This window comes from Carcharhinus amblyrhynchos, chromosome 1, assembly GCF_965287045.1.
Source record: "Carcharhinus amblyrhynchos chromosome 1, sCarAmb.v2.hapA, whole genome shotgun sequence".
NCBI lineage: Eukaryota > Metazoa > Chordata > Chondrichthyes > Carcharhiniformes > Carcharhinidae > Carcharhinus > Carcharhinus amblyrhynchos.
In genome coordinates, this window is record NC_137324.1 from 155,150,855 (window position 1) to 155,178,551 (window position 27,697).

A 27,697-nucleotide genomic window follows, 5' to 3' on the forward strand; every position below is an offset into this window, starting at 1 on the left:
CCCCCTCCCCTTATCTTGTGTCCTGATAGATAGAGAAGGTGGGGGGATGTGAAACTGAGACCTCGCAGATACTCTTGGGTATAGCTATGCAGATAGAACCATGTTACACAGTAAATTGCAGCACAAGCAGTAGTTTCAAGGTATAATTCACAGTTAATATTCTGAAAGATGTTCAGAGGGAAGTACCAAGACCAGAAAAGTCCGTCTGGCCAGTACAAAACTAACAACCCTAAATTGTCCACTCAATGGAATATCTGGCTAATTCCCCCTTAAATTTTGCCTGCTTCAATGAAGCAAATTAGGGACATCCTGTGGCGCAGTGGTAGTATCCCCACCTCTAAATCAGAAACTCTTGGTTCACCCCAGGAGATGATGGCCAAAGAAGGTGCATTCATAACATGATCAAACAAGTTGAGTATCAACCTGCAAATCCTTCCAATGTATCATTGGCTGGTGGTAAGAGTGGGAGAGACTCCTGATCAACCAGGTTTGATGTGGAGTGGTGCCCCTTAAGCTATAAGCCTCTGGCAACACACTAGTGATCTTTCTGGAAATAAAAGCATTCAAAAGTCAGCCCTGGTGCACCACTATGTGCAGGAAGAGTATTGGAATGAGGCAGTTGAGTGCATAATTCTGTGTTGTTACATTTCAACTGTGTGCACCCCCACCGCCCCCCCCCCCCCACCCCACCCCCCTCACTTAAGCTTGAGCCATGTCTTCTGGTTCTAGAGTTTGTGGTAATCTTAAATGTAACCAGAGTTTAATATTTTATTTCCTGGCAAATCACAGAATTCTGTGTCATTCTTACTAACTATGACCAGCACCAGTGCAGCCAAACCCACCAAACATAATAAAGAAACTTAACTTGGGCAGTATCACAGTTCTGGGATAAGAAGAGCTAAGAAGTTGGTCACAGGGTCCACTTGCTTTAGAAATGTAGAAAACAGGAGGAGTAGGCCATTTGGCCCGTCGAGCCTAATCCGCCATTCATTTTGATCAAGGCTGATCATCAAAATCAATATCCTGACCCCACCTACCCCAGTACCCCTTGATCCCTTTAGCCTCAAGTTAAATTTTATAAGTTTTTATGAGATTCCCTTCACTCCTCTAAACATCAATGTTCCAAGTTGCATTGCCAACGTATATAAGTTGCAGATCATAGGCATTGTATATTTTTTTGAAAACTGATGTTTCGGCAGGATTGCATATACAATTCACTTGAATCTGTGACCTTCCAGCACCTTCTCAAGGGTAATTGAGAATGGGCAACAAATGCACATCTTGACAATGATGCCCATGAGAAGAATAAACAAAGGCCATTTGTCCCATTGTGACTGTGCCAGCCAAAAAAAATCTACCAAGCTTGATCTGTAATCCTGCAGGTTACAATACTTTGAGTATTTTCCTAAATGCAAGATAAATTTTTGCCTCTATCATTGTACTCTTTGTACTCTTCATTGTACTCTTTGTACTCTTCATTGCACAAATCTACACTTTTATTCTAAATAGATAAATGAATATAAAAGCATTACATTTTTATAGGTGTATTTTCATGACTGTTCACTAATGCTAGTTATTGTTCCACGTTGCTATGCATTATTGTCTATGTTTTTGAATGTTCTGCAACAAATATCCTTAAAGTTATTTCTATTCATTTGTGGGATGTGACTGTTTCTGACAAGGCCATCATTCATTGTCCATCTGTAATTTCCCTCAAGAAGGTGTTGGTAAGCCACCTTCTTGAACTACTGAGGTCCATGTGCTTTAGGTGCACCCATAGTGTTGTTAGCAAGGAAACCCCAGGATTTTGATCCAGTGACAATGAAGGAACAGTGATATTGTTCCAAGTCAAGGTGATGGGTGATTTGGAGAGGAATTTTCAGGTGGTGGCATTCCCATCTCTTGTCCTTGTTCTGCTAGAGATTTGAAAGTGTCCTTGAAGGAACCTTGACACAGTTCTTGTACATATTACATGCTGCTATTCTTGAATGCCAGTGGTGGAGAGAGGGAATACATAAAATGGTGGATGAGGTGTTGATCAACCAGGTTGCTTTGTCATGGATGGCACCAAGTTTCTTGACTGTTTTGTTGGAGCTGTACCCATTGAGGCAAGTGGTGAGTAATCCATTACAATTCTTATTTGCACCTTATAGATGGTGGACAGACTTTGGGAAGTCAGGTGAGTTATATACTGCAGGATTCCTAGTCTCTGATATGCTCTTGTAACCATAGTATTTACATGCATAGTCCAGTTCAGTTTCTGGTCAGTGGTAACCTCAAGGATGTTTAGAGTGGAGGCAGCAAAGGTAATTCCTTTTAATTACAAGGTAGAAAAGTTAGATTCTCTGCTTTTGGAGACACCTATTGTCTGCCACTTATGCTCATGAATGTTACCTGCCATTTTTAAGCCCAGGTTTTAAATTGTCCAGGTTTTGCTATATGCAGGCATTGACTGCTTTAATGTAAAATCATTAGCAAACATCCCTATTTGTGAGCATAAGTTGGAGGGTAGGTCATTCACTCCTTGAGGAAGTCTTGCTATTATACCTGGGGCTGAGTTCATTGGCCTCCATCAACTACAACCATTTTCTTATGTGCTCAGAATGACTCCAACTGTTGGGGAGTTTCACCTCGATTCAGTTGGCTTCAGTTTTGCTCGGGCTCGTTGACGTTACACTCAGTCAAATATTGCCTTGAGAAAAAGGACTATTGACTGACGTCACCTCTTGAATTTGTTCTTTTGTCGGGTCTTTTTACTCCAAGTTTATGAATTAATTGAATTTAAATTCCTGAAGCTGCCATTGTGGGATTTGTGTTCATGTCATTGGAGCCTTAGTCTAGGCCCTTGGATCACTGATCTAGTAACATTACTGCTGTGGTACCATTCCACGCTGCCATCATCCATGCTCCCATCACAGTACATTATGTACTAAGGTTCATTCACACTTTGTCCCAGTAAAACTGTGTGATTATAATGCCATTTCCCTGTCAACATCTGTAAGGGGACTTTCTTGGGGTGTCCCACTGGGAAGTCTACATGTTGGTCAAAAAAGACAGCCTTTAACTGCATGCTGTCATTCATGAAGTCTTTGTGTTAGCTGGATTTGGCTGAATACAAGATTCCCCAGTGGACGCTTGAGAAACCCTCATTACAACATGAAAAAAGTGGTTAAATGTGAATGCACTATATCAAGATGTGATTTGTGGCTTTGTCATCAAGTTTAAGATAAATTGCTAGAAATATACTCGTTCCACATGTTAGGGTACCAGTATGTTTATCCATAGGCTCGTTTATTGTGGTTTGTGTCCATGATTATTTGTGTGATGAATTCCAGCTGTTGACTGCCCAAATTGCTGAGTAGGAAGTGGATGTTTGGAGATCTCATTGAGACATATAAGATGATGAATGGGATGGATAGGGTAGAGGTGGAGAGACTCTTCCCGTTCAGAAAGGACAGTAGGACTAGGGGGCACAGCCTCAAGATAAAGGGGGGGCGGTTTAGAACGGAGTTGAGGAGGAACTTCTTCACTCAAAGGGTGGTGAATCACTGGAATTCTCTGCCCGTTGAAGTGGTGGAGGCTGCCTCGCTAAATATTTTTAAAACGCGGGTTGATGGGTTTTTGATAAGCGAGGGGATTAAGGATTATGGGGAGAGGGTGGGAATGTGGAACTGAGCCACGACAGATCAGCCATGATCTTATTGAATGGCGGGGCAGGCTCGAAGGGCTAGATGGCCTACTCCTGCTCCTATTTCTTATGTTCTTACGTTTGCTCAAACAAATTAAGTGTACACTGAAGGATAAGTAATGCATCTCTTAGCAACAACAGAGGCGTGGGAAAAGTTGTTTTATACCCTCTCTGAATAATGCATTGCCTCAGGACAGAGAAATTAATGTTTGAAGGTTAGAAATGTACAGAACATTACTTTTGTGGCTGTTTCATAATCTTCAGGAGGAAGAAATCTTTTATTGCTCAATGAGTTACTTAAAGACTATATTTAAAAAACATAATATTTTATGGGACGTGGGTATTGCTGGCTGGACCAGCATTTATTGACCATTCCTCGTTGCCCTTGAGAAGATAGTGGTGAGTTGTTTTCTTGAACAGCTGCAGTCTCTGGATGGTAGGTACGTCCAGATTAGGGAGAGAGTTCCAGATTTTTACTCAGTGACAGTGAAGGAATATTTCCAAGTCAGGATGGTGGGTGACTCAGAGGGGAACCTCCAGGTGATGGTATTCCAAGATATCTGCTGCCCTTCTCCTTCCAGATGGTAGTGGCTATGGCTTTGGAATGTGCTGCTGAAAGGGCATTGATAAGTTGCTGCAGTGCATCGTGTAGATAGTACACATTGCTGCCATTGTTCATTGGTGACGGAGGATTGAATGTTTGTGAAAAGGACATCAGTTATGTCGGCTACTTGTCCTGGATGGTGTCTATAATGTCCCCATTGTGTAAAGGGTTGTGGGTTTTAAACAAAAAGAAAAGGATATGGATTGCACATGCGGATGCAAAATAAAAACAACATGTTTATTGGAAATGTTGACTCCACAGAGTAGAAAATGAAGCTAAGGCAGAAGTTTGTGAAATGCCCCATTGGCTCTTAAAACAATCGTGCAACAACTTAAATATATAAGTGTCGAACTTTTTTATGTCATTGGAGAGTATTCCATTGCACTTCTAACTTGTGCTTGGAGAAGATGGATAGGTCAGGAGATGAATTACTCATCATAGGATTTCTAACCTCTGGCCTGTTCTTGTAGCCACATTATTTATGTGGTTAGTTCAGTATTATTTCTGGACAATGGTAATCTCGGGATATTGATGGTGGGTGATTCAACAATGGTAATACTATTGAATGTCAAGGGACAGTGGTTAGATCCTGTCTTGTCGGAGATGGTGATTGACTGGCACTTGAGTGGCATGAATGCTACTTGCCCCTTGTCAACCCAAACCTGGATATTGTCCAAGTATTGCTGCATTTAGACATCTTAAAATTAATTTTTGTAAAGTTCATTGAGAGGTATATCAATTAAACCAGCACTGTATTATATGTTAAGCTGTTGCATATGGGTTTTCAAAGTACTCTGCACCTATTTTTATTGTGGCTGATGTGCTGCTGCAATTCTCAATGTTACATATAAAGTCTTTGGGTATTTTTGAGAGATTTAATATTGGTTTTAACTCCAGGTGGGAATAGAGCGTGGTGTTGGGGAGGTCCGAGCCATTTAGGATTTGACCAGTTTTCTTGACAACTCAAGATCACCCCATTATGTCTAGCTTATTTTCAAATCAGTTAAAGGCTCCTACTAAAGGCAGTGAAGGGCCTAATTAAAAGATAACAGTCGAAGCCCAATCGGTCTTGCACCACTGTTTGTGCTGGAGCTTGGGGAGGAGAACCTGGTTGCATAACCACTGGGGAAATCTGGTTGGAGGCAACATGACATCTAAAAAGACCATGTGGTGTTTAATTAACTCTTGGAAGGATTCCTCTCAAAGTCGGAAGAGCTGGAGTGCTCCTTGTGCTGCCCCCCCACAAAAGAATTCTTGGATCATGTTGATGTTTTCTCTCCCAGTCCCTAACAACATTAATCCCTTCTCCACCCATCCCCACCTTCAGTACTCTGATATCCTTGGGACCAACGCAATACCTGTTGCCATGCCCCAGCGCTCGCATCAATTCTAACAGCCTTGGGTGAGGCGAATGGCGTGCAGTATTAAAATAAAGCCAGCAATTCATGTCTGCCTGGGTCTTGTTTCTCTCTGTGTTTGGATATGCTCTCTGCTTCAGGCTCCTCATGCACTTAATCCCACCCAGATTTACAATCCGTCCCACAAATTGGCATGTCAGAATTTCTTGATCAGAAACGGTCTTAGAAATCTCACCCCTCTCTTCTGTTGGGTTTGTTGCAGAGATTTTTACACAGTGGAGGTACAGCTTCCCAGTAAATTGTTTGAAGTTTTGCCACAGGAGATTAAAGATGGAAAGTTGCTGCGTGTACATCCAGTATTTTTTAACATTGGAATAAATGAGCAACAGACTCTGGCAGAGAGGTACGTGAATCATTTTATTCATAAAATGTTTATTCAGTTCTGTATGGAACTATTTTATGAGGCACTTAATCAGAACAGAATATCTGTTCTTCGGTGGTAAATTCTTGTTTTATTCAAGGTTTATCTACTTTGTGGAACAAATGTGCGCTCTTAAGCCAGGTTAGATGGCTTGCTTATTTCTATATTATCTGTTTCCCTCAGCGTATTAAATGGCTGAACCAAGTGCCCACTCGACCTGTCTCTTCATTCCCCCAGTTCAATCAAATCTGGGTACGAGAACCAAATGAACTGAGCCAGGGAGACAAAGATGCCCAGAGGTCAATGTTCAGGTAGCTGCCCTCAGGCAGTGCAATGGTACCATTTAAATTAGAGATGGAAAAGAATCAGTCAGATTTTCTGCACTCAGTAACCCAATCGTGGAAAATATGCCGCACCCTGGGGTTGCCAATCAACTGACTCAGAATGTGCTCCCTTTAAGGAGGGAGGAATTCCTCATTTTAACAGGTTATAGCAAAATAGGACTTGTTCATTGTTAAACATTGGATTTTTATGTCAGCAAATTGGCCCCTCTCTCATACTGTGTGAATGTGGAACTTGGCGTGATAATATTGTGTTGGCAATGTGAAGTCTCACGACAATCTCCCAAATTATGGAAGGTGAACAGGAGTGGAAATTGGCACTCTGCTTGCATCTTGAAACTGCTTATTAACAAACTATTGAGCTTGTGAATGATCTAATTCTCAGACTTTTCTTTGACTGCAGCATTTTTTGGCTGTTGGTCCATGGAAATGTTCAGGAAAGATTAATGGCAGCTATGACCAGGGAGCACAAGGATAGAAGGAAATGCAGAAGCAGATTCTGCTGGTGAAGGGGACAGCGTCTGGATGGTCTCTTCATTCGCTTTTTGAGATTTTTTTTGATGCCCTTAATGCCTTTGCGGCATGGTAGCACAGTAGGGGGCGGTACGGTGGTAGTGGTTAGCACTGCTGCCTCACAGCTCCAGGAACCTGGGTTCGATTCCCGGCTGGGGTTACTGTCTGTGTGGAGTTTGCACATTCTCCTTGTGTCTGTGTGGGTTTCCTCCGGGTGCTCCGGTTTCCGCCCACAGTCCAAAGATGGATTAGGTTGATTGGCCGTGCAAAAATTGCCCCTTAGTGTCCTGAGATGCGTAGGTGAAAGCGATTACCGGGTAAATATGTAGGGATATGGGGGGTAGGGCTTGGGTGGGATTGTGGTTGGTGCAGACTTGATGGGCCAAATGGCTTCTTTCTGCCCTGTAGGGTTTCTGTGATTCTATGATTCTAATAAAAACTAAAGAGACATTCAGAGAGCAGGGGGCCATTAAACTAGCAGCCATAACAGACATCCTGCTCTCTCATTACCCCCTCGGCTTTCTGATATCCCTGCCTCCAGTCCCGACTGGGCACAGAACCGTCCTTTGCACCCCCACCTGAGTGGGGGTGGGTAGCACACAGTTTGTGCTCTGTCTTGCTCAGAAATGTAAAATCCACTTGCTTCATGAATAAAAGGCAAATATCCAGCGACTTTAGATATTAAGTTACCCTCAAAATAAATTTGATAAAATCAATATAACTTAACAGATTTGTCAGCTAAATGCAAAGTCGATATTGAGAACAATTCCTGTTGTTGGTAGTATTTGCGACAGCTAGGCCTAAGCTTATTTGTGGCAGTGATTTTAAAAATAAGACCTGCATTTGTATGCCACCTTGCAAGATTTCAGAATATCCCCAAGTATTCACAGCTAATGAAGTACCTTTGGAGTGTATTGCTGTTGTGCGTTGTATTGCGAGACATGTTGCAACCAGTTTGCATACAGCAAGGTCCTACACACAGTACTGAAATAAATGACTAGCTCTTCCGCTGTAGTGATGTTGGTCAAGGATAAACATTGGCCAGGATCCTGGGAGAGATCTCCTGCTCTTTGTCAAAATAGTTGCCCTGGGATCTCGTACGTTCATCTGACAGAGGAGTCAGGGTCTTTGTTTAACATGCCATCTGAAAGATAGCACCTCTGACAGTGTAATACTCCCTCAGTCCTGCACCCAACTATAGCTTGGATGATAGTTTGGTGTGGAATATTAGCCCACCACTTCCGATTCGGAGGTAAGAATGCTAGCACCTAACCATATTTAAATATATTGAAGCTAAGTATCTTCTGTGTAATTACATTTTAGATGTTGCACTTAAAACTAATTTAAGTTGTGCAAAAAACTGGCATGGACCTGATTGGTTTCCTTATGTGCTGTAAAATTCTATATTAAAAAATGGAGGCAGTTACAAAGTTTAGCCAGTAAACCATTGAATAGAAGATCAAATAAAGATATAAAGAACAAGAAATTATTTCTTGACGCTTACAGCTCTCTTCACATCTCTTTGAGAATCTGTCACGCCAGAAATCAGAAGGCATCTGATCAAAAAAGCAAGCTCAAAGATTAAAATGGAACACCAATGATGTAATTACATAGAATAAATGTTCAAGGACAGAGAATTTGATAGATTAGAATCATCTGCTGTGAGTTTTGATGGACTGAGTACAAGAGCAAGTACCAAGGAGATCAGTGCATGAAATAACGAAGAACAAAATGATGAAAATTGATGATTTCCCTTCTCCTGAAGGAACTTACCTGGGTAATGTCCTTGAGTGCTTGACTGACTTCCAGTGAACCACAGAGACCCAATGTTAGATGCAATAGCTCCATTACATCATCTAGCTTGGAGATACATTTTTCATTGTTCTGATTTCATTGTCGAATAGATAAGGAGGGTGCTACTTTACACAGCATTTATTAACCAGTGAAAAGCACTGTGGAGATCCTATATTCAAAATCTGAAATAAAGAGTGAATGTTGGAAGTACTCAACAGAAACTGCCAGACCTGGCGACACAGTGGTTAGCAGTGCTACTTCATTGCACATTGCATTGCATTGGGTAGCTGTCTGTGTAGAGCTTACACGTTCTCCCCATGTCTGCATGGGTTTCCTCTGGGTGCTCTGATATCCTCCCACACGCCAAAGATGTACAGCTTAGGTGGATTGACCTTGGTAAATGTGTGGATTTATGGGGCTAGGGCAAGGGAAAGGGCCTGGGTAAGATATTTTTTCAGAGAGTTGGTTCAGAATCGATGGGCCAAATGGCTTCCTTTTGCGCTGTATGGATTCTATGACTTGCTCCATATTTCCAGCATTTTCTATTTTATTTAATAAACCTTGTTTGGTTCTCTATTCATTGTGGGCCATCATACCCTCTGTAATCTTAGTGTACAGATTATTCCAGTGAAAATCAAACCGAAGCAAACTGACTGTAATTTACAATGGAGATTTATATTTCAATGCAAATCTAATTCTGATGTCAACTTTATTTAAATTGTTGAGCTGGAGTTTCCTTTTCCAGGACCAAGGCAATAAGCATCGCCAAGCTGATATTTCCTGTTATCAACTCAAGCCAAGTGTCAAGAATGGAATTTGTCTGTTGGGAAATACTTAATGGGTTCTAGTCTTGTTTCATTCTTTCTCTCCTCTCTTTCAAAACTGCCATCATCATCTCCTTTCACAGAAAAAAACATAGTCACTTCACCTGGCTTTGTAAGGTACTAATCTCTTTCTTTTGCAGAGCCCTTGACCATATTGCCACCTCCTCAAACCTGTGCCGACCTTTCCTGCAACTCCATGTTTGAACCTGAAGTCCAATATTTGGACTTCAGACCGGAAAGCGGAATTGACATCAATGATTTGCCATGTTTTTTTTTTGAATAGTAGAGAAGAGGGGTGGTATGGCCTATTCCTGCTCCTCTTTCTTACATACCACGGTGTTACCTGGGATAGATTAAGAACAAATCTAACAGCTCAAAATTGTGGCTCCATCGGCAGCAGTAGAATTGTTTTCACACAATTTGTGACCTCGTGACTCAAATAGCACTCACTGCTCTATCACCTTCAAATGAGAAGACCAACCTCGGCTCAATGAAGAGTGTAGAAAGATATGCCAGGAGCAGAACCTGGCGGACTAGAAAACGAGGTGTCAACTTTGCGAAGCTGCAAGACAGAATTCCGTGCATTGTAAAGAGTGAAAGTAGCATAGTGTAAGGAAAGCTAAATGATCCCCTGGGCAATGGATCAGCTCAAAACTCAACTCCTGTTGCATTTAGTTATGAATGAAAGTGGAGAACTAAGCAACTACTGGTGGGCGAGTCTCCACAAATATCCCCATCCTCAATGATGGCAGGTCTGGAAAATGAGACACCTAGAAAGAATTAACTGCATCGCACACAGCAATGACAACACGAGTCTCCTGACAACGTTCCAGCTGTAGTGTTGAAGACCTCTGCTCCAGACTAGCCACACCTCAATCAGACTCTTTTAGCAAAAAGCCTAACCCAACAATGTGGAAAGTTGTCCAGCTTTGTCCCATTCATAGAAAGCAGGTTAAATCCAACCTGACCAGTCATTGTCTTTCCTGCCTGCTTTTTATCATCAGCCTAGGGATGGAAGAAGTCATCAGGAGTGCCAGCTCAGCAATTCTCACTTTGGAGACAGCTAGGACCATTCAGCTCCAGATCTCATAACAATCTTGGTCCAAATGCAGACAAAAGAGCTGAGTTCCACAGTCCAGGTGAATGTGACTGCTCTACTTGCAGTTCTTTGGGCAGTGAACTAACCCATACCAGCATGCAGCAAGACCGAGACAGCTCTTTAATTCAGTCTGAACAGTTGAACACAATATTTTTAACACAAGTGTCATGTAGTGGCTATCCCCGCAAGAAAAATCTAGCCACTACCTGGTCTTGATATTTAATGCCATTACCAATATCAAATCACCAACATCCAAGACCTTGCCATTGATCAGAAACCCAATCTGCCATATGAAAATTGTGGCTATGGAAGTAGGCCAGAGGCTGGGAATTATCACCTCTGACTTCCTACAGCCTTTCCAATATTTACAAAGTACACGTCAGGATTATATTGCCTTACTCTCCACTTGCTGGGATAAGTGCAATTGCAACCACATATTAGCTTAACAGCATCCAGGATAAAGCAGTCTGCTTGTTTGGCGACACATCCATCGCTTTAAATATCCACTCCCTCCTGGGATGCAGTGTATATAAGCAAATAGTCAAGATTTTTTTGACTAAACCTCCCAAACCCACAACCTCAAGTGATAGTCAATACTGCCCTTGTTTAGTGATGTCATGAACTATAAGCAAAAATCCAGCCAATAATATCCAGATACTCTGAGCTGCCAGAATCAAGTCTCAGCAGACTACATGGTGCTGCACCAATCAATACTAGTTTAAACCCAGCAACAATATACACTCTGCTGCTTGCAGGAGGTGAACATTGAACCCAGTGTGGAGCAGCTCAGGAGAACAGTGAACCCAGTGTGGAACAGTGCAGGGGGAGAGTGGTGAACCCAGTATGGAGCAGTGCGGTGGGGGCGGGGAGCAGTGAACCCAGGGTGGAGCAGTGGGGGAGATGTTGAGAGAGCGGTGAACCCAATGTGGGGCAGTGCGGGTAGACAGTGATGAACCCAGTGTTGGGGAGAGCGGTGAACCCAATATGGAGCAGCGACGAGGGGAGTGCAGGAAACCCAGTGTGGAGCAGTGCCAGGGGCAGGGAGAGCGGTGAACCCAATATGGGACAGCATGGGGGGGAGCAGGGAACCCAGTGTGGAGCAGCACGGGGGGTGAAGAATGGTGAACTCAGTGCGGAAAACATTGTCACTGGAGAAATTGTCAGCACCATTTCAGCCTTTCCTGTTATTAGAGCCCACCATAGTAGAACTCAATAAGATCATTGACCACCTTGCCAGTGATAAAGCTTCAGAAAACATTGGCATTCCACCTAAAATCATCCAAAATGAAAACTCAGCATTGCTGCAGCATCTTCAAGAATGTCTGTGTCTTATCTGGAAGGAAATATTTGTGCCTCAAGCCATACATGATGCAAAAATAGTCTCCTTGTAGAAAACCAAAAGTGGCTGTAACAATCATTGAGGCATTTCCCTGTAAAGTATTGTGAGGAAGGGTTTTACTTGCATTGTTCTGACCAGATTGCAGACCCTGGCATCACACATCTACCCAGAATCTCAGTGTGGCTCACTTAGACAGTTACAAGAGTAGTGCTGTGAACAGCACTACCACTCCACATTCCCTTGGTAGTCCATATCAAAGTCTTCAACCCTGTCAGCAGAGAGACCCTTTACCTCTTCAACAACTACCTTTTTCACCCAGTTATTGGGCAGGCTTGCCAATAACTTGACCTTTGATCATCCATTTTGCCCGATTAGGCTTCAGTGTATCCCCTTGGGACATTTTGTCATATCACTTAAATTGCTGCAATGGTTTGAATAGGTGTAATCACTGTCTGTTTGACAGGGGAAAAAAAAAGTCCTTTTACTTTGCGCTGTAAAAAGAAATGTGTACTCTAAAAATAAATGTCACCTTTTTTGTGTAATTCCTAGATGAAAACTTTTCATCTCATTTGGTGATAATAGTTTAACTAGCTCCTGACAATTATCCATAATACCAGTAGATGCAATTAAGATTCCCAAAAGTATTCAGTTTCTAACAGAAGAGCATTATAGCTAATTAAATATGCAAAGAACTTCACAAACTGAGGGAACTTTATGAAATATGAGGCACACAAAATAGCACGATGGAGAAAATTAATCTCCAGTTAGAATTGAACCAACATTTCATCTGTAATGTTGGATAAATGAATGTGTTTCCAAAACCTTGTTTGGCCATCCATCTGTTCAATATTCAACATGAAGGTTCTTTTCTAATCCAGATGTTTGTTTTTCTTCTAAACAGTCATACCCCATCTGAAACTAAATGGACAAATTAATATAAGATGGTGGATGTTTGGCAACACCACACTCAGATCAGATGCAAAGTCCCATTGTTTAAAAAGCCTGACAACATTTAGGTTTGCATCTGAAGATTGACCATTGAGATGAGATACCAGATGCTGGTGTCTGTAGTCAAAAAGTGCCTTGAATTCAGAATTATGTCCAGTGTGAATCTGACCAAGTCCCTTCAGAAAATAGGAGAGACAATTGGAAGATAATTATTTTTAAACATTAAATTCTGATGGATGGATGCAATGAATAAATGAGGCATGGAAACCAGTAAGGTTAAGGTTTTGAGCTTTAGAGTCAGAGGGTTATTACAGCGGAGAAGGAGGCCATTAATTCCATGCTGGCTTTCTGTAGCGTGTTCCAGTCAGTCCCATTTCTCTACTCTTTATCCATGTCCCTGTAAGTTTATTTCACTCAAGTTCCCGTACAAGTTCTTATTGAATTCATTCATTGTCTCCGCTTCCACCACCTTCGTAGGCAGAGAGTTCCAGATTATTAACAGTCACTGGGTAAAAGATTCTTCCTCTCATTTCCCTAACACATTTTACCCAACACCTTAAATTTGTGTCCCCTAGTCCTTTAACATTAGCAAATGGGAGCAGCATTTCTTTGTCAAAACTAGCCAAAATCAACATAACCATGTCTCTCTCTATTAGATCTGCCGTCAGTTTCCTTGCTCAGCAGAGAACAATCCCCAGCTTCTCCAGCCTAATGTGCACTAAGTTAACTGATCTCTGCTAGGATAGCAGGTAAGGGTACTACAATTACCCTCAACATGCTTGAACTCGAGTAGAAATTCGAGTACTGAGTCTACTTGCTATCTACCACCTTCTACCGGAAGTGACCTTATCTATGGACCTGTGTGGTAGAGTCACAAGTTAGAAATCAGGGGTGGGAAGAGTAACTGATTTTCCTGGAATGCTGAGGATTCCTGTTGCCTCCCTGGCTATGATGAGATGATGTAGCATAAACTGGAGTTCAAACTTGGGACTTTCCTATCCTGTGGACAGACTTAGTAAACTGTTTCAAGGGGCCCAATGTGTTACACTTCAGGATGCATGGATGAAGTGGAAGTTTATAAGCTCAAGTTTTAGTTTTCCTTTAAACGTTCTGGAATTCAGTAAGTAAATTAAAATGTGATATTGACTAACAAGAATTTATATTTTATCATTAGGTTTGGAGATATTTCTCTGCAGGAAATTATCAATCAAGAGAATTTTAAACTACTTAGTAAATATTACAAATTATTTCAAGAAAAGCTACCATCTGACTGTAAGTATATACTTGTTTCAATACTGTTACTTAATGGTCAAACAGATAAAGGTCACAAATTTTTTAGGTATATCAATTTTACAAATTCTTAAATATGATGTTAATCTTGTCAAAAAAGATTTGAGTGCTAGTGCAAGTTGCCACATGGAGTAATGATAAAATGGCTATCATGAAACTTAAGCGGGAATGGGAGTTGAGCATGCCTGACTACAAGGCCTTCAGAAGAGATGGGGATTAGAAAAAGAAGGGAGAGACGGTGGTGATAGGGTTGATCGATTGGCGATAGGGTCGGTGTCGGTCGGTGACAGTATTAGTTCCACAGGAAAACAGTATAGTAGAGGATTCAATGACTGGATTTATTTTGTTTAGAACTTAGGAACTAAAAAGGATGTGTTACATAGCTGTGTGCTTACTACAGATCCCCAAATAGTGGTAAGGTGATGGGGAAGGAATCCTACAGGCAAATTTCAGAGAAATGTGGAAGTAGTAATATAGGATTTCAAATACCCAAACATATGCTGGAGCAAAACGGTGTAAAGAGCAAAAGGATAAAGAATTCCTAAAACGTGTGCCGGAGATCCTCTTTAATAAATATGTTCCCAGCTCAATGAGGAATGAAGCAATGCTGGATAAATAAAGTAGTACAAATTGAGCGTCTTTAAGTGAAAGATTAATTTGGTTAACAGTGACCATAATACAATTGGATTTAAAATAGTAGTGGAAAGGGACAAAGGTGAAAACATCAAACTGGAGCAGAGTCAATTTCAGTGACTCGAGCAAAAGCACAGTTGTGGTGGAAATAAAGATTAGCCAGGAAACCAATAAGGAAGAATTGGCAAACAAAGGCTTAACAGGTAACATAACATATAAAAAAAACACTAAAACCTTTTATAAGCAAATTAAAAAGTAGAAGGATCATTAAAGAAAATGAAGTTAATATCAGAGTAGGGGTGCGGGGATTAGAGGCATTGGGTGAGATTTTTTGGCCGTGCTCACCCCAAGGCTGGAGGTCAACGGAGTTTTGCATAGTCTGTGTCCCGCCCACTACAATTCCTGTTTGGGGTGGGGGGGGGGATGCAAGACGGAAAAATTCCACCCATTGGATAGATTGATTAGATAGAAATGAAGTGCTCAATAGTTTGGCATCGTTCATTGTTAACAGGCCACCCCATCTGGAAGGGATGCATCCTGATGTGCTGAGGGAAGCTAGGGTAGAGAGAGGAGAAACTCTGACCACAACCTTTCAATCCTCCTTGAATATTCGAATGATGCCAGAGGGCTCAGAAGATTACAGATGTCACCGGACTGTTCAAAAAAGGGGAGAGGGAAAAAGCTGGCAGCTGCAGGCTAATCAGTCTAGTGTCAAAGGTGGGAAAACTTCTAAGCCACGGGCCTACTTAGTTCTTACTTGAAGCTTGGGTTAATAAGGGGCAGTCTGCACAGATTTGTGAAAGTCAAATCTTATCTGCCTAACTTTTGAAGTATTGATGAAGGGTGTGCAGTAAATGTTTGTGTATAGACTTTTAAAAAGCATTTGATAAAGAACCTCTTGACAGACACACATGGTGTTAGAGGGATGGTGGTAACTTGGGTACATTAAGAAATGGAAGGCTGACTGGATGATTTCTGACAAAAAATAAGTATGCAACGGGGTTCCCCAAGGTTTAGTATTAGAAACATAAACAAGTTAACACCACCATAGGTTTACCAAGGTGATACCAAGGATAATGTAATTAGAATATGTGGAAAGATTGGAGAAGCTGGGCATGATATAGTAGGGGATTCAAAGACTGAATCTTGTTTTGTTCAAATTAAGGAACAGCGAAAAGATTTGTCACATTGCTGGATGCTTACTATAGACTATCCAATACTGGGAGGAGAACAAGAAGCAAACCTGTAGGCAAATTTCAGCAAAATCTCCTTAAAGCAAAGGAGGCTAAGGGGAACCCAAATTTTTACAAATACAGTCAATATTTAGATGAATTTTGCCAAGGCAAATATAGAGAAACTACTTTTTCTGGCAAGTGATTTGCCAATTGTGGTTGTATATTTAAGATAATTAGGAAAAGAATTTGAGTTGGTTGTTAGGTTATGGAAAGCACCGATTGAAAGAGTAGTAGAATCAAATTCCATAAGTTTCTAAAGGAAATTGAATATGTCCTTATAGAGTACTAATTTGGTGAGTTAAGGGAGAAAGCTGGGCTGTGAGAATAAATTGGATATTTAGTTCAAAGAGCAGACATGGGCATGATAGAGCAAATGTCCTCTTTCTGCTGTAAAGTTCTATGATTCTACTCACCCCACCAACAAAGAAGTTAATTAATTCAGTGGTTTTTTTTTAAATATGTCAATTTCTGTACCTTTATTACTATCATTCACCACAGGACACCCACTAAGCCCATTCGGTCCTGAACTACCATAAATTGAATTTTCCCACAATTAATCGCACAACTTAACGTATTTTTTTACTTGTTACAGTCAATACACAGAGACTTTGCAGAGTGAGCATCTTAATTGTGTATGAGACTTGCACCATAGTTTCAACATTTGGAAATTGTCTTAAGAGTACAGAGCAGATGTCTGCCTTTCAGCACATGTTCAGTCATGATGTAGTAGGATGCAAATTTGCACATCCTGTCCTATCCCTGGATATCATATTTTCGCAGATATGCTGGGGAATTCAGATGCTGTCCAAAGGGTTGAAGGAATGGACAAATCACTCTTGTCCATTGTAGATTTGAGAGAATCACTGATTTAGAAAGCCTGCAATTACTTTATTAGGTTACCCACCCAGCTGCAGATGGAGCACAGAAAACAGGGGAAAATGACAAAATAGCTTGTAACAAACAGCGTGTCTCATTCAACATAAAAAGGACTAAGCAATCATTTTAAAATCTTCTTAAAAAGTCACTATTGCTGACCCCACTGATTAAATCATTTTTTCTGATTTTTTGTTTGTCTGTGCCTCTATTCAGTGAGCAATAAATCCCCTTTAATTATGGGGACGATGGAGACCAGTTTTAAATATTGTGCTGGTTCGATGCATTGGCCATGCTAAATTCTCCCTCAGTAAACCCTGAGCAGGTGTCGGAGTGTGGTGACCAGGGGATTTCACAGTAACTTCATTGCAATGTTAATGTAAGCCAACTTGTGACTAATAAATATACTGAGAACTTTATTTCTGAGATCAATCAGATAATTTAATGAGTGCATTGGTAATTCAGTACTTGATGTTTTCACTGAAGTTGAACAATATTTTAACCTTTGTAATTTCTTGAAAACTTGTGGTTTACTCGAAACATTTTCACCCTTTTTGCAGGTCTGCCTCGATTTCAAACACAGATTGATATCAAAGAATTATTTCAAAGCCTTAGTCAAAACATCCAAGTCAGGAAAAGAAAAAACGTGGAAGTCCTAAAACTTGCTGCATCAGTAAGTTCCATTTGTTTATTTGAACAAAGCAAAGTTTTTTAAAAAAAACTGGTTATCAAATAAGCCTGCTTCTGACACCATGAAATAGGTTTCATAGTCTTGAGTATATTAACAGCAAGTCTTTGTTAACAACTCATAACTATGTACATTAGAGAGTACAGGCATGGAGCTGACTCAGTTCAAGGTCTAGCCATCTCTCGACTGACTCTGGCTTTGTGTGGGTAGTTCTGAAATCAATCCCACGTTAACCGCGTACCAGACCCTACTACTGCAGATACAAATTGTTGTCATTTTTGTTGGTTTTGATAAAAATTAGCATTATATTATATTCCAAACTCCAAGCAAATGCACCACGAAATGACTCTTCTGATTTTCACAGCGAACGTGGACTTTGAGCAACTAACATTTTGTGCCTGTACCGCATTCAGTCAAGTACATACATATTTTTGCCTTGTTCATATCTGAAGAACAAGTTCAGATATAAGTGGCTTCCCAGCTGCCCTGTTGCACATTAAAATTTGATCCCCTATCACAACTGCCATTGGCTTCCCATTCCAAATGCATTGTCTCATTCACAGATACCTCCACAATCTCAACCCTCCTTAAAAAATAACCATAGAGTCTGATATTCCCACTAAGTAGTTTTTGTGCACTTCCACAACAAATTCCAGTTTGGGAAATACTATAACTAAGACATCTATGTTCCCATATACAAAACACCCTTATTTTTAAATTTGTCGCTTCCTCTGGACTCCAATTTTCGCCAGCCACTGGTATTTAGTTCCTGCTCATTTATGAGGTGCTCTGTTCTTACCTGTATATTGGCTCCTTCCCATATGCTAATCGATCTTGTCTAAGATCCAGTTCTCCACCCTACCCGTCCCTCTCCCCATACATTCTGGTTTTTGTTATGTTTCTTACGAAATTTAATGTTCCTGGTTTGCTTAGATTGAGTCCACATTTACTGTATCAATGCTTACTGTTCTAAAATATACTCATTTACCTTGCACCAGATTGATTTGATTTTATTTATTATTGTCATGTGTGTATATATAGTAATATGTTAGTATACAGGGAAAAGTATTGTTTCTTGAACAGGGAAGGAAAGGAGAGAGGACAGAACGTAGTGTTACAGTCTTGGATAGGGGGTAGAGAAAGGTCGGCTTAATGTGAGCTAGGTCCATTCTAAAATGTGATGGTGGCACGGAAGAAGCTGTTCTTGAGTCGTTGGAAAGTGACCTCAGACTTTTCTATCTTTCTCCTGATTGAAGTAGGTGGAAGAGCGTGTGTCCGGGGGTCATGATTATGTTTACTGCTTTTCTGAGGCAGTGGAAACTGTAGACAGTGTCAATGGATGGGAGGCTGGTTTGAGTGACCCCTTGTAGACAGAACAGGAGCCATATCAAGCAGTGATACAACCAGAAAGAATGCTTTCTATGGTGCATCTGTAGAAGTTGGTGGGAATTTATCATGGGCATGCTAAATTTCCTTAGTCTCCAGAGAGGTAGAGGCATTGGTGGTCTTTCTTAGCTTTAGCATTGACGTGGAGGGACCAGGACAGGTTGTTCGTGATCTGGACACCTAAATACTTGAAGTTCTGTACCATTTTCACTTCGTCCCCATTAATGTAGACAGGGACATGTCCTCCACTATGCTTCCACTACATTTTCCGCTCCCTGGGCAAATTCCTTTCCTTTACAAACCATCAGACGTTTTGCTGATTAATTAACATTATTGTTTATCCATGATCTTTTGAGTTTTGGGGTTATCCTCACCTGTTTAATCTTCAAAGACTCTTGCATCATTTTTCCTTTTGCCTTTGGCCTCTGATGCAACCTTCCTGACTTTAACATCCACATTATGTTCACAGTATTCTTCCATTCCACTGCGCTGATTTTTTTTTAAGCGCAGCTGGTTAGGAAATTCAGTGGCGCTGACTTGTCATGGATTTAGGGTGTTGTCAGCTCCATGCTGGAAATAGGCACTAAGCTGCATTAGATATTCAAAGGATATTTTAATATAATTAGTGGGCCTGGAGGCTTCTATCCCTCCCCTGCCAGGAGTATTTCCCCCAGTGGGGTTTATGCTTTCAGGGAGCTGGTGGTCCGACCCCGCTGGAGTGAAACGGAAGCAATTGGGGACCCCCCAAAGGCTTGGGCAGTGGGGGGGTTGATTCCTCGGCACTCTCACTGTGGCAGTGCCAGCCTGGGCCCCCTTGCACTGTCCAAGGGACAAAGTGGCAATGCCCAGGGTGCACCTTGGCACTGCCCATCAGACATGGGGCAGTGTGAAGGGGGTGAGGTCTACTGGGGGCAGGGCGATTGGTGGGGGTGGGGTGTCCTGCTGCCACTCTGCCATCGGGATCAGGGTGGAGGAGGGAAAGGGGCCAGCGATTGGGGTGGGGAGGACCCTGCCTGCTTTGGGGGGGGTGGGGGGGGTGGGGAAGGGTCGGTGGAGGGTCGGTGGTCAGGGCTGTAGGGAGGCATTGCGGCTGTCAACGGAGGAGGGGGCAGGGTGGCTGCAGGAGATCGGGGCTGCTGGGGCAGGGGTGGGGTTGAGCTGGGCCACGTATGTTTGGAGGCCAGCAGTCGGGTCCTGGGGGTCGCGGGGCTGGCCAATGATTGGGAGGCCATCAGTATGGGACTACTGTGCATGTGCTGAACCCGGTGCTGACAGATCAGCACATGTGCAATGGCCCACTCAGAGTTATGCTGCCAGCCTGTCCAGCGGGGATAGGCCTGACCCTTGATTTTCAGCATGATTCAGGCCAGTGCACAGATTGTGGGAGATTCTTCTCTAAACTCCCACTGAAAAACCAGCGAGACTTACTCCAGTTTTCACGCAAACTCAACACTTAGAGTTTTTTGGGGAGAATTCCTCCACCACCACCCCCCCCCCGCCCCCGTTGCATCCCAGAATTCCAATATGTAATCCATAATCAATTAATGAATAACTGATGAATCAATTTCTTGTCAGTAATAACATATACATAAGAAAATTAGATTGGTGTTTCTTATTAATGTGTATATGCAATGCTTAAGTTGAGTTTTCTTTGGAATAACTCAATCTGGAAGATACTGATCAATGAACAACCTAGTTAGCTGCAGAAACACAGTCACACTGAGTGAAATACAGCGTAACTTGTACTTTTCAAAGGCATCATATATTGGCAGTTCACTTTTAGTACAATCCCACCCTAATGCCCCAACCACACAACCAATGAAAATAGAGGCCACATCTCGCCCTCCAACTTGGAGTCACATGTCATTTCTCATTCAATAACATCACCAGTAATATGTTTGTATCAATCACAAGATAAAGTATTCGAGATTACAATAAAGGTAAGTTGATTAATTTCCAGAATCTAAAATATCATAAAATCTAAGACAGTTGGTTAGTAACCAAAGTTATAACATAACTTTAGCAAATTCAAGTTCACAGTCAAAGTTAAAGTTTATTTATTAGTCACAGGTAAAGCTTGCATTAACACTGCAATGAAATTACTGTGAAATTCCCTTAGTTGCCACAGTCTGCCTGCCACCTGTTCAGCTCAATGCACCTCACTAGCATGACTTTCAGAATGTGGGAGGAAACTGGAGCACCCGGAAGAAACCCACGCAGACACGGCGCGAATTTGCAAACTCCACACACAAACCCAAGCCAGGAATTGAACCCAGATCCCTGGTGCTGTGAGGCAGCAGTGCTAACCACTTTCCTACCATACCGCCTTAGTCTTTATTCAATGTGATACTAATAGGTTGGCATAATTAATGCTGTTGGTTAGTGATGCCACATGAAATCCTTCAGGAGCATTTCTGCTTTCCCCCAGTGATGCTTTTGGATCACCAATACTATGTGCCCGTGGTGAGTTGCCACCCTCTTTCTTTCTTCCCAGTTTAGCTAATCTTGTACGTTAACTTTTCTCTGTTAGTTGCACTTTCCTTAAGTATTTAGAAATTTCTATTAGTCAATCAACAACTGCAATATAAATTGTTTGTTGTGTAGCTTAAGTTTCCTAAATTTAAATTCTTAATCTCACCCTAAACTTTTTAAAGACTACCTTGTATCTTCCAACCTTTTATGAAAGTTTGCAACAATTTCCCAACACTCTAAGTCTTAATGCTTTGGTAGGCAATGTTTGAAGCTACATTTCGTAAATCATCATGAAAAAATTCACTTTGGGTAGCCTCATCTATCAGATGCCAATGCCAACTTGGAAGGATAGATTCCTTTCTGATATCTTAGAAGTCATAACTCCCATCCAATTCTCTGTCTACACTTCCAGCTGCCTCGGCAAAGCAGCCAGCAAAGTTAAGGACTCCTTTTTCCTTTGGGAAAAAGATACTTAAGTCTGAGATCACTTGCCAACTGACTCGAGAACAGCTTCTTCCCTGGTGCTGTCAGACTTTTGAGTGGACCTGGCTTGCATTAAGTTGATCTTTCTCTAGACCCTAGATATGACTGTAACACTACATTCTGCATTTTCTAATTTCCTTTGCTGTGAACAGAATGCTTTGTCTGTATAGCACAAACAATACTATTCACTATGTTAATACATGTGACAATAATAAATCAAATCAAATAAGCCTGTTAACTTAGCTGAATAGCATCTTAAACTGTAAGAATGGAGGAACTTAGATACACATGGCTCTTTGCCAAATGACTGTATCTAATCCAATGTTCAAGGGACAAAGTCCTTTTCTTTTCAGAGAACACAGTCCAATTATACACATATTGAACTTGCCCTTTAATTTGAAGACCTACATCATGAAAGTAATTTAACCTCTTTGGCTGGGCAGAAGTTCTCTCAAGTTGAAGTGAACAATTTGTTATCTTAGATATTTTTAGTTGGCACCCATTCTTTACAATGTTGATTCTAAAAAAATGTTAAAGCAACTATTCCGCTGCTCACATTGTTCCACGCACAAAGACCTGATATTAACGGAGAGATGCACCAGGAGCAGGAAGGTCTAATATCACAGGAAAGAAGCAGAAGAAAGTTCTGCATGACTGTTGGTGTTTATTTTAAACTTTGTTAGATCATTAGCATTTTAGTTCCAGATTTGGTATGCAATACACGGCAACAAGCATATTGAATGCCCACAGAATGCGACCTCAACTCCAGTCATGAAAATTCTGAAGATTGAATTTGGAGTTTTTAGAGCTGGAAACAAGGTGGTGTGACAATCTATGTCCAATGTGCAACTTGGTTCAGGAAGAAGCTGGAGGGAGTTACTGTTCATCAGTAATGAGATGAAGAAATTGCTGTTGACGTCAAAAAGGCATGGCTGGATGTGATCAAGGGAGCTTGAAGATGGAGTATGATGATATGTTCATGGATTCAGTCCCAGAAGTGTTTTCTAACAACAAGTTAGAAAAGATGAGTACTGTTGTATATCCAGCTACATTTTACTTTATGTATCATTTTAACTCCTCACTCTGCCTTTTCAAGCTGTGCCATTACATCATTTCTCACACTCATTTACCTTGCGTGTTAATCTGTTACTATATTGCCAAACACTTCCCCAAATCCCTAATTATCCATCCATCGCTCCCACTCACTCTTATCCTTATACAGTTTTATGGCTCACCAAATACAATGCATCAGTGAAATGAACACATACAATTAAAATCACTTGTGCATCTGTTCTTTCCTCACTGCAGGAGAACATAGAATGAGAGGCAGGGAACAGGAGGTGGGTCTCCACAGATTTTCCAGCTGACAAATGCACAAGAGGAGGCAGTGGAGATCAATGAAGTTTCAAAGTCCCTGGTTTTTGGAGATATGAAGACCAGGACGCCACACCTTCTGGCGATACAATCCTCTATCAACAACCCACATGTCATGCAGCACCCATTCATGTTGACTTAATTTTGACAACGAGTAAAATATGATCATCTTGGTATTGTTAAGTTGTAGCATTCTTACCTTGCCTGGCAGCATCCTCACACAGCAACAGGAGTCATTGGAGGACACAGATGGTCATTTTGAGGACGCACCATCACAAACTCATGCATGCGACACACCAATTCAGATCCTTTGGTGGAACCAGTTAAACAGAGTTCTGTTTTGCTTCATGACAAGTAGGCAAGAGCTGATGTTGATGGCAGGGACATCAGTTGAGAATCTGTGTCAGAAGATACAGCCCTCTCCAAATTCTGTTCAGCTAACAAATGCTGTACCCTTGGGGCTGAAAAGAGGGATCATTGAGCAGAACTTCACTGCACTGATGAGACGCCCAAAAACACTGATGATCTTTTCAGAAAGGAGAAAAGGATTTGCCTCAAGCAATGGGGGGATTGATGTTGCTGGGCATCACAATGATGTGTTCCAACATGGGTGGAGTGACTCATTCCTTGGAACCTCAAGTGTGAATCAGATGAGTCAATGCAGGCTTTTTTTATTAGTGTCACAAGTAGGTTTAAATTAATACCGCACTGAAGTTACTGTGAAAACCCCCAGTTGACACAGTCCGACACCTGTTTGGGTACACTGAGGGAGAATTTAGCATGGCCAATGCACCTAACCAGCATGTCTTTTAGGCTGTGGGAGGAAACCCACCCAGACATGGGAAGAACGTACAGACTCCACACAGACAATCACCCAAACCAGGAATCAGACCTGGGCTTCTGGCGCTGTGAGGTAGCAGTGCCAACTACTGCCACCGTGCCCCCGTTTTGATCAGAGCCATACAGATGACTGGATGTTTCAAAGCACTTTACACCCAATGAAGAACTTTTGAAGTGTAGTCTTTGTTGTACTGTAAGAAATGCAGTCACTAATTTGTGCACAGCAAATTTGTTCATACAGCAATTTGATAATGATTGGATTATTTGTTTTGTGATGTTGATTGAGGGACAAGTATTCACCAGGATTCCAGAGCCAGCTCTCCTTGGAAATGGTACCATGGGGTCTTTTACATCTACCTGCGAGGGCAGACTGTTCAGTTCAATGTCTCATCCAAAACCCGGTACCTCTGACAGTGCAGTGCACCCTTAATACTGGATAAAACATTCTTTCTAGGTTAAGCAGTGTTTCACTTGCATTTCTTTCAATTTGGTCGACTGCATTTGCTGCTCCCAATGTGATATCCTCTATATTAGAGAGACCAAGCGTAGACTGGTTGATCGCTTTGCTGAGCACCTTTGGTCTGTGCACAATCAGGACCCTGACCTTCTGGTTGCTTGCCATTTTAACACATAATCCTGCTCCCATGCCCACATCTGTCCTCGGCTTGCTGCAATGTTCGAGTGAAGCTCAAGGCAAACTGGCGGAACAGCATCTCATCTTCTGGTGAGGCACTTTGCAGCCTTCCGGTCTCAACATTGAATTCAACAACTTCAGGTGATTTGCTCTGCCCTACCTTTGTTTTCATTCTATTTTATTTAATTTTTTACTGTTCTCTACCTTATTTTTTTATTGTCTGTCTTCATTTTTCCTCCCCCCCCACCCTTTCTTCCTACTTCATCCCCCTTCCCTACCCTTTTCTCCCCCACTCCCCTTTTCTACATTCTACCTCTGTCCCATCTTTCCCCTCCTCCCCCAATATTTTCATCTGTCACAGCTTACAGCTTCTCTGCCATTTGCACCCTTTATTCTCTTTGTGGACAGCTATTAGTAGTCTATTCTTCTGGTTTCTATGACTATGACTTATCTCTCATTCCCTCAGCAGCATAAATATCTCCCACTTTCTATGCCTTTTAGCTTTGACAAAAGGTCATCTGGACTCAACAGCAGCTCTTTTCTCTCCTTACAGATGCTGGACCTGCTGAGATTTTCCAGCATTTTCTCTTTTGGCTCCCTTAATACTGCACTGGGGTGCCATTCTTGATTTTTATGCTGAAGTTCTGGAACCCGAGCCCAGAACTTTCTAATTTTGAGTTATGAGTGCTGCCAATTGAACCATGGCTTAAATATTTAGCATGGTGGTAGTACCACACGTCACGACAGAGAGTGCCCTATGTGAAGGTATGTGCAATACTCATTATAACCACTATTGGACAGCAGCATCTATGACAGGTAGATTGATGAGAACGAGGTCAAGTAGGTTTTCTTGTTGTGTTGGTTCAGCCACCACCTACCCTAGCCAAACCTTCGGGACTCAGTAAGCTTGATCATTAATGGTGCTACCGAGCCACTCTTTATGATGGATGTGGAAATTCCCAAGTACATTCTATGCCCTTGCTCAAAGTAATTAAGTGTTGATTTATCAGCTGAGGGAGGGCAGTAAGTGGTAGTCAGTGAATGTTTCCTTGTCCATGTTTGGCCTGATGCCATAAGTCTTTATGGGGTTCAGAGCCAATGCTGAGGACTTTTGTGTCTCTGCCTCCTGACTGTGTCATTATCTCTGTTGACAGGGCTGGGATGGTGATGGAGGAGTCTGGGTTGTTGGTTTGATTTTTTTTTGAGTATGACTATATCATGCTGTTAGTTGTCCAGCCTGTGGGACAGCTCTTCTTGGTGACCATTCCTTAAACTGTCTTTTTATTACAGATTTATTTATTTAACTGCATTTAAATCCTGTAGCTTTAAATCACACCAGAACATTAATCCAGGCTACCATGTTACCATTTACTCTTGGCCCACAGGCTGAGCTTCCCCACTGTGCTAACTCCCCAAATATGAATCATAGAATTTCTGCAGTGCAGAAGGAAGCCATTTGGCCCATCGCGTCTTACCCAGGCCCATCCTGTGCCCCATCCATGTAAATTCACCCATTTAATATGGCCAATCCACCAAACTTGCACAGCTTTGGCATGTGGGTGGAAACTGGAGCAACCCGAGGAAACCCAAGCAGACAAGGGGAACATATAAACTCTACACAGCCAGAATTGAACCTGGGTCCCTGGCACTGTGAGGCAGCTGTGCTAAACGTTGAATCACTGAACCGCCATCCTATGAGGTACATTTGTATATATATACTTGGAAGTCATGGCCCTGGCAGTGCTCAACATTGACTCTAGACCCCAAGAAGTCACACGGCATAAAATCAAAATTTGCAAGTAAACCTCCTGCTGATTAGTAACCATTAGCTCCTCCATGATGAATACTCTATGGAAGAAGGACTGAGGACAGCATGGATTCAGAATTTATAATGTCCATCACCAAGAGAGCCCAGAAGTATAACTACTGACTAGTTGATTGAATCCTAAAGGACATAACTGCCAGACCATGATAACCAGCAGGAGGGGGACAAAAACACTCAACCTTGAACTCAGCAATATATCCATATGAGAGTATTTATAAGTGTGGCCACTGCTTAGTACCTGCTTCAGCCATGTCGACAATGAAGGTCACCCCAGGGCAATTCCTGAACTCTGATGAACTGACCTCAGCTGAGACGTTGTACATCATTGCAATCAAAGTGCCACATATTGCTTCTCCTTTCCCCAAACAAGATAAACTTTTACAACTGCTGTTTTTTTTGTTTCAAAGCCGTGCCCTTTCAAGTATCAGTGTTGAAGAATTGGTTTGCAGATTTCTGAAAAGTTAACTGAACTCAGGAGCAGCCTCGTGTTTCCTTTTTAAGGACCAGTGAATAATGACATCTGCTATATGTTATAATCAGAATGATTTCCCAGAAAGTAAGAATAGTCATGTGAGCAGGATACTGATGGCATCTGAGGTTTCAATTTGGTCACTATCATCATCCAGTATCACTCTCAGTTCTGGGTTTTATTTCCCCAGTAACTTCCAGAATAACTGGATAGCTTCTTAGAACTAGCGCTATCTAACAATTACAAGTGTTCATAGAATCCCTACGTTACAAAAGAGACCATTTAGCCCGCTGAGGCCTCACCATTTCTCTGGCAGAGTATCTTACCCAGTCCCTCTCCCCCACCTATCCCTGTAACCCCACACGTATACCATGGCTAGTTCATCTAATCTAAACTTCTTTGAACACTAAGACTCTAGTTTAATGTGGCCAATCCACCTAATCTGCACATCTTTGGACTGTGGGAAGAAATTGGAGCACCCGGAGGAAACCCACTCAGGCATGGGGAGAAGGTGCAGACTCCGCACATTGACCCAAGGCCAGAATTGGACCCAAGTCCCTGGAGCT

General features: G+C 41.8%; 1 protein-coding gene across 3 annotated transcripts in view; it reads left to right on the plus strand.

Annotated features, from left to right (window-relative positions):
- The window catches only part of inpp4b (inositol polyphosphate-4-phosphatase type II B), a 708,475-nt gene that overhangs the window by 643,067 nt on the left and 37,711 nt on the right, over nucleotides 1-27,697 (plus strand). For all 3 annotated transcript variants that reach the window (XM_080194015.1, XM_080194035.1, XM_080194025.1), the window contains 3 exons: nucleotides 5,913-6,053; nucleotides 14,104-14,201; nucleotides 17,521-17,633. In XM_080194015.1, coding sequence (XP_080050141.1) covers nucleotides 5,913-6,053; nucleotides 14,104-14,201; nucleotides 17,521-17,633 — 352 coding nt within the window. The remainder of the gene's footprint in view (nucleotides 1-5,912; nucleotides 6,054-14,103; nucleotides 14,202-17,520; nucleotides 17,634-27,697) is intronic.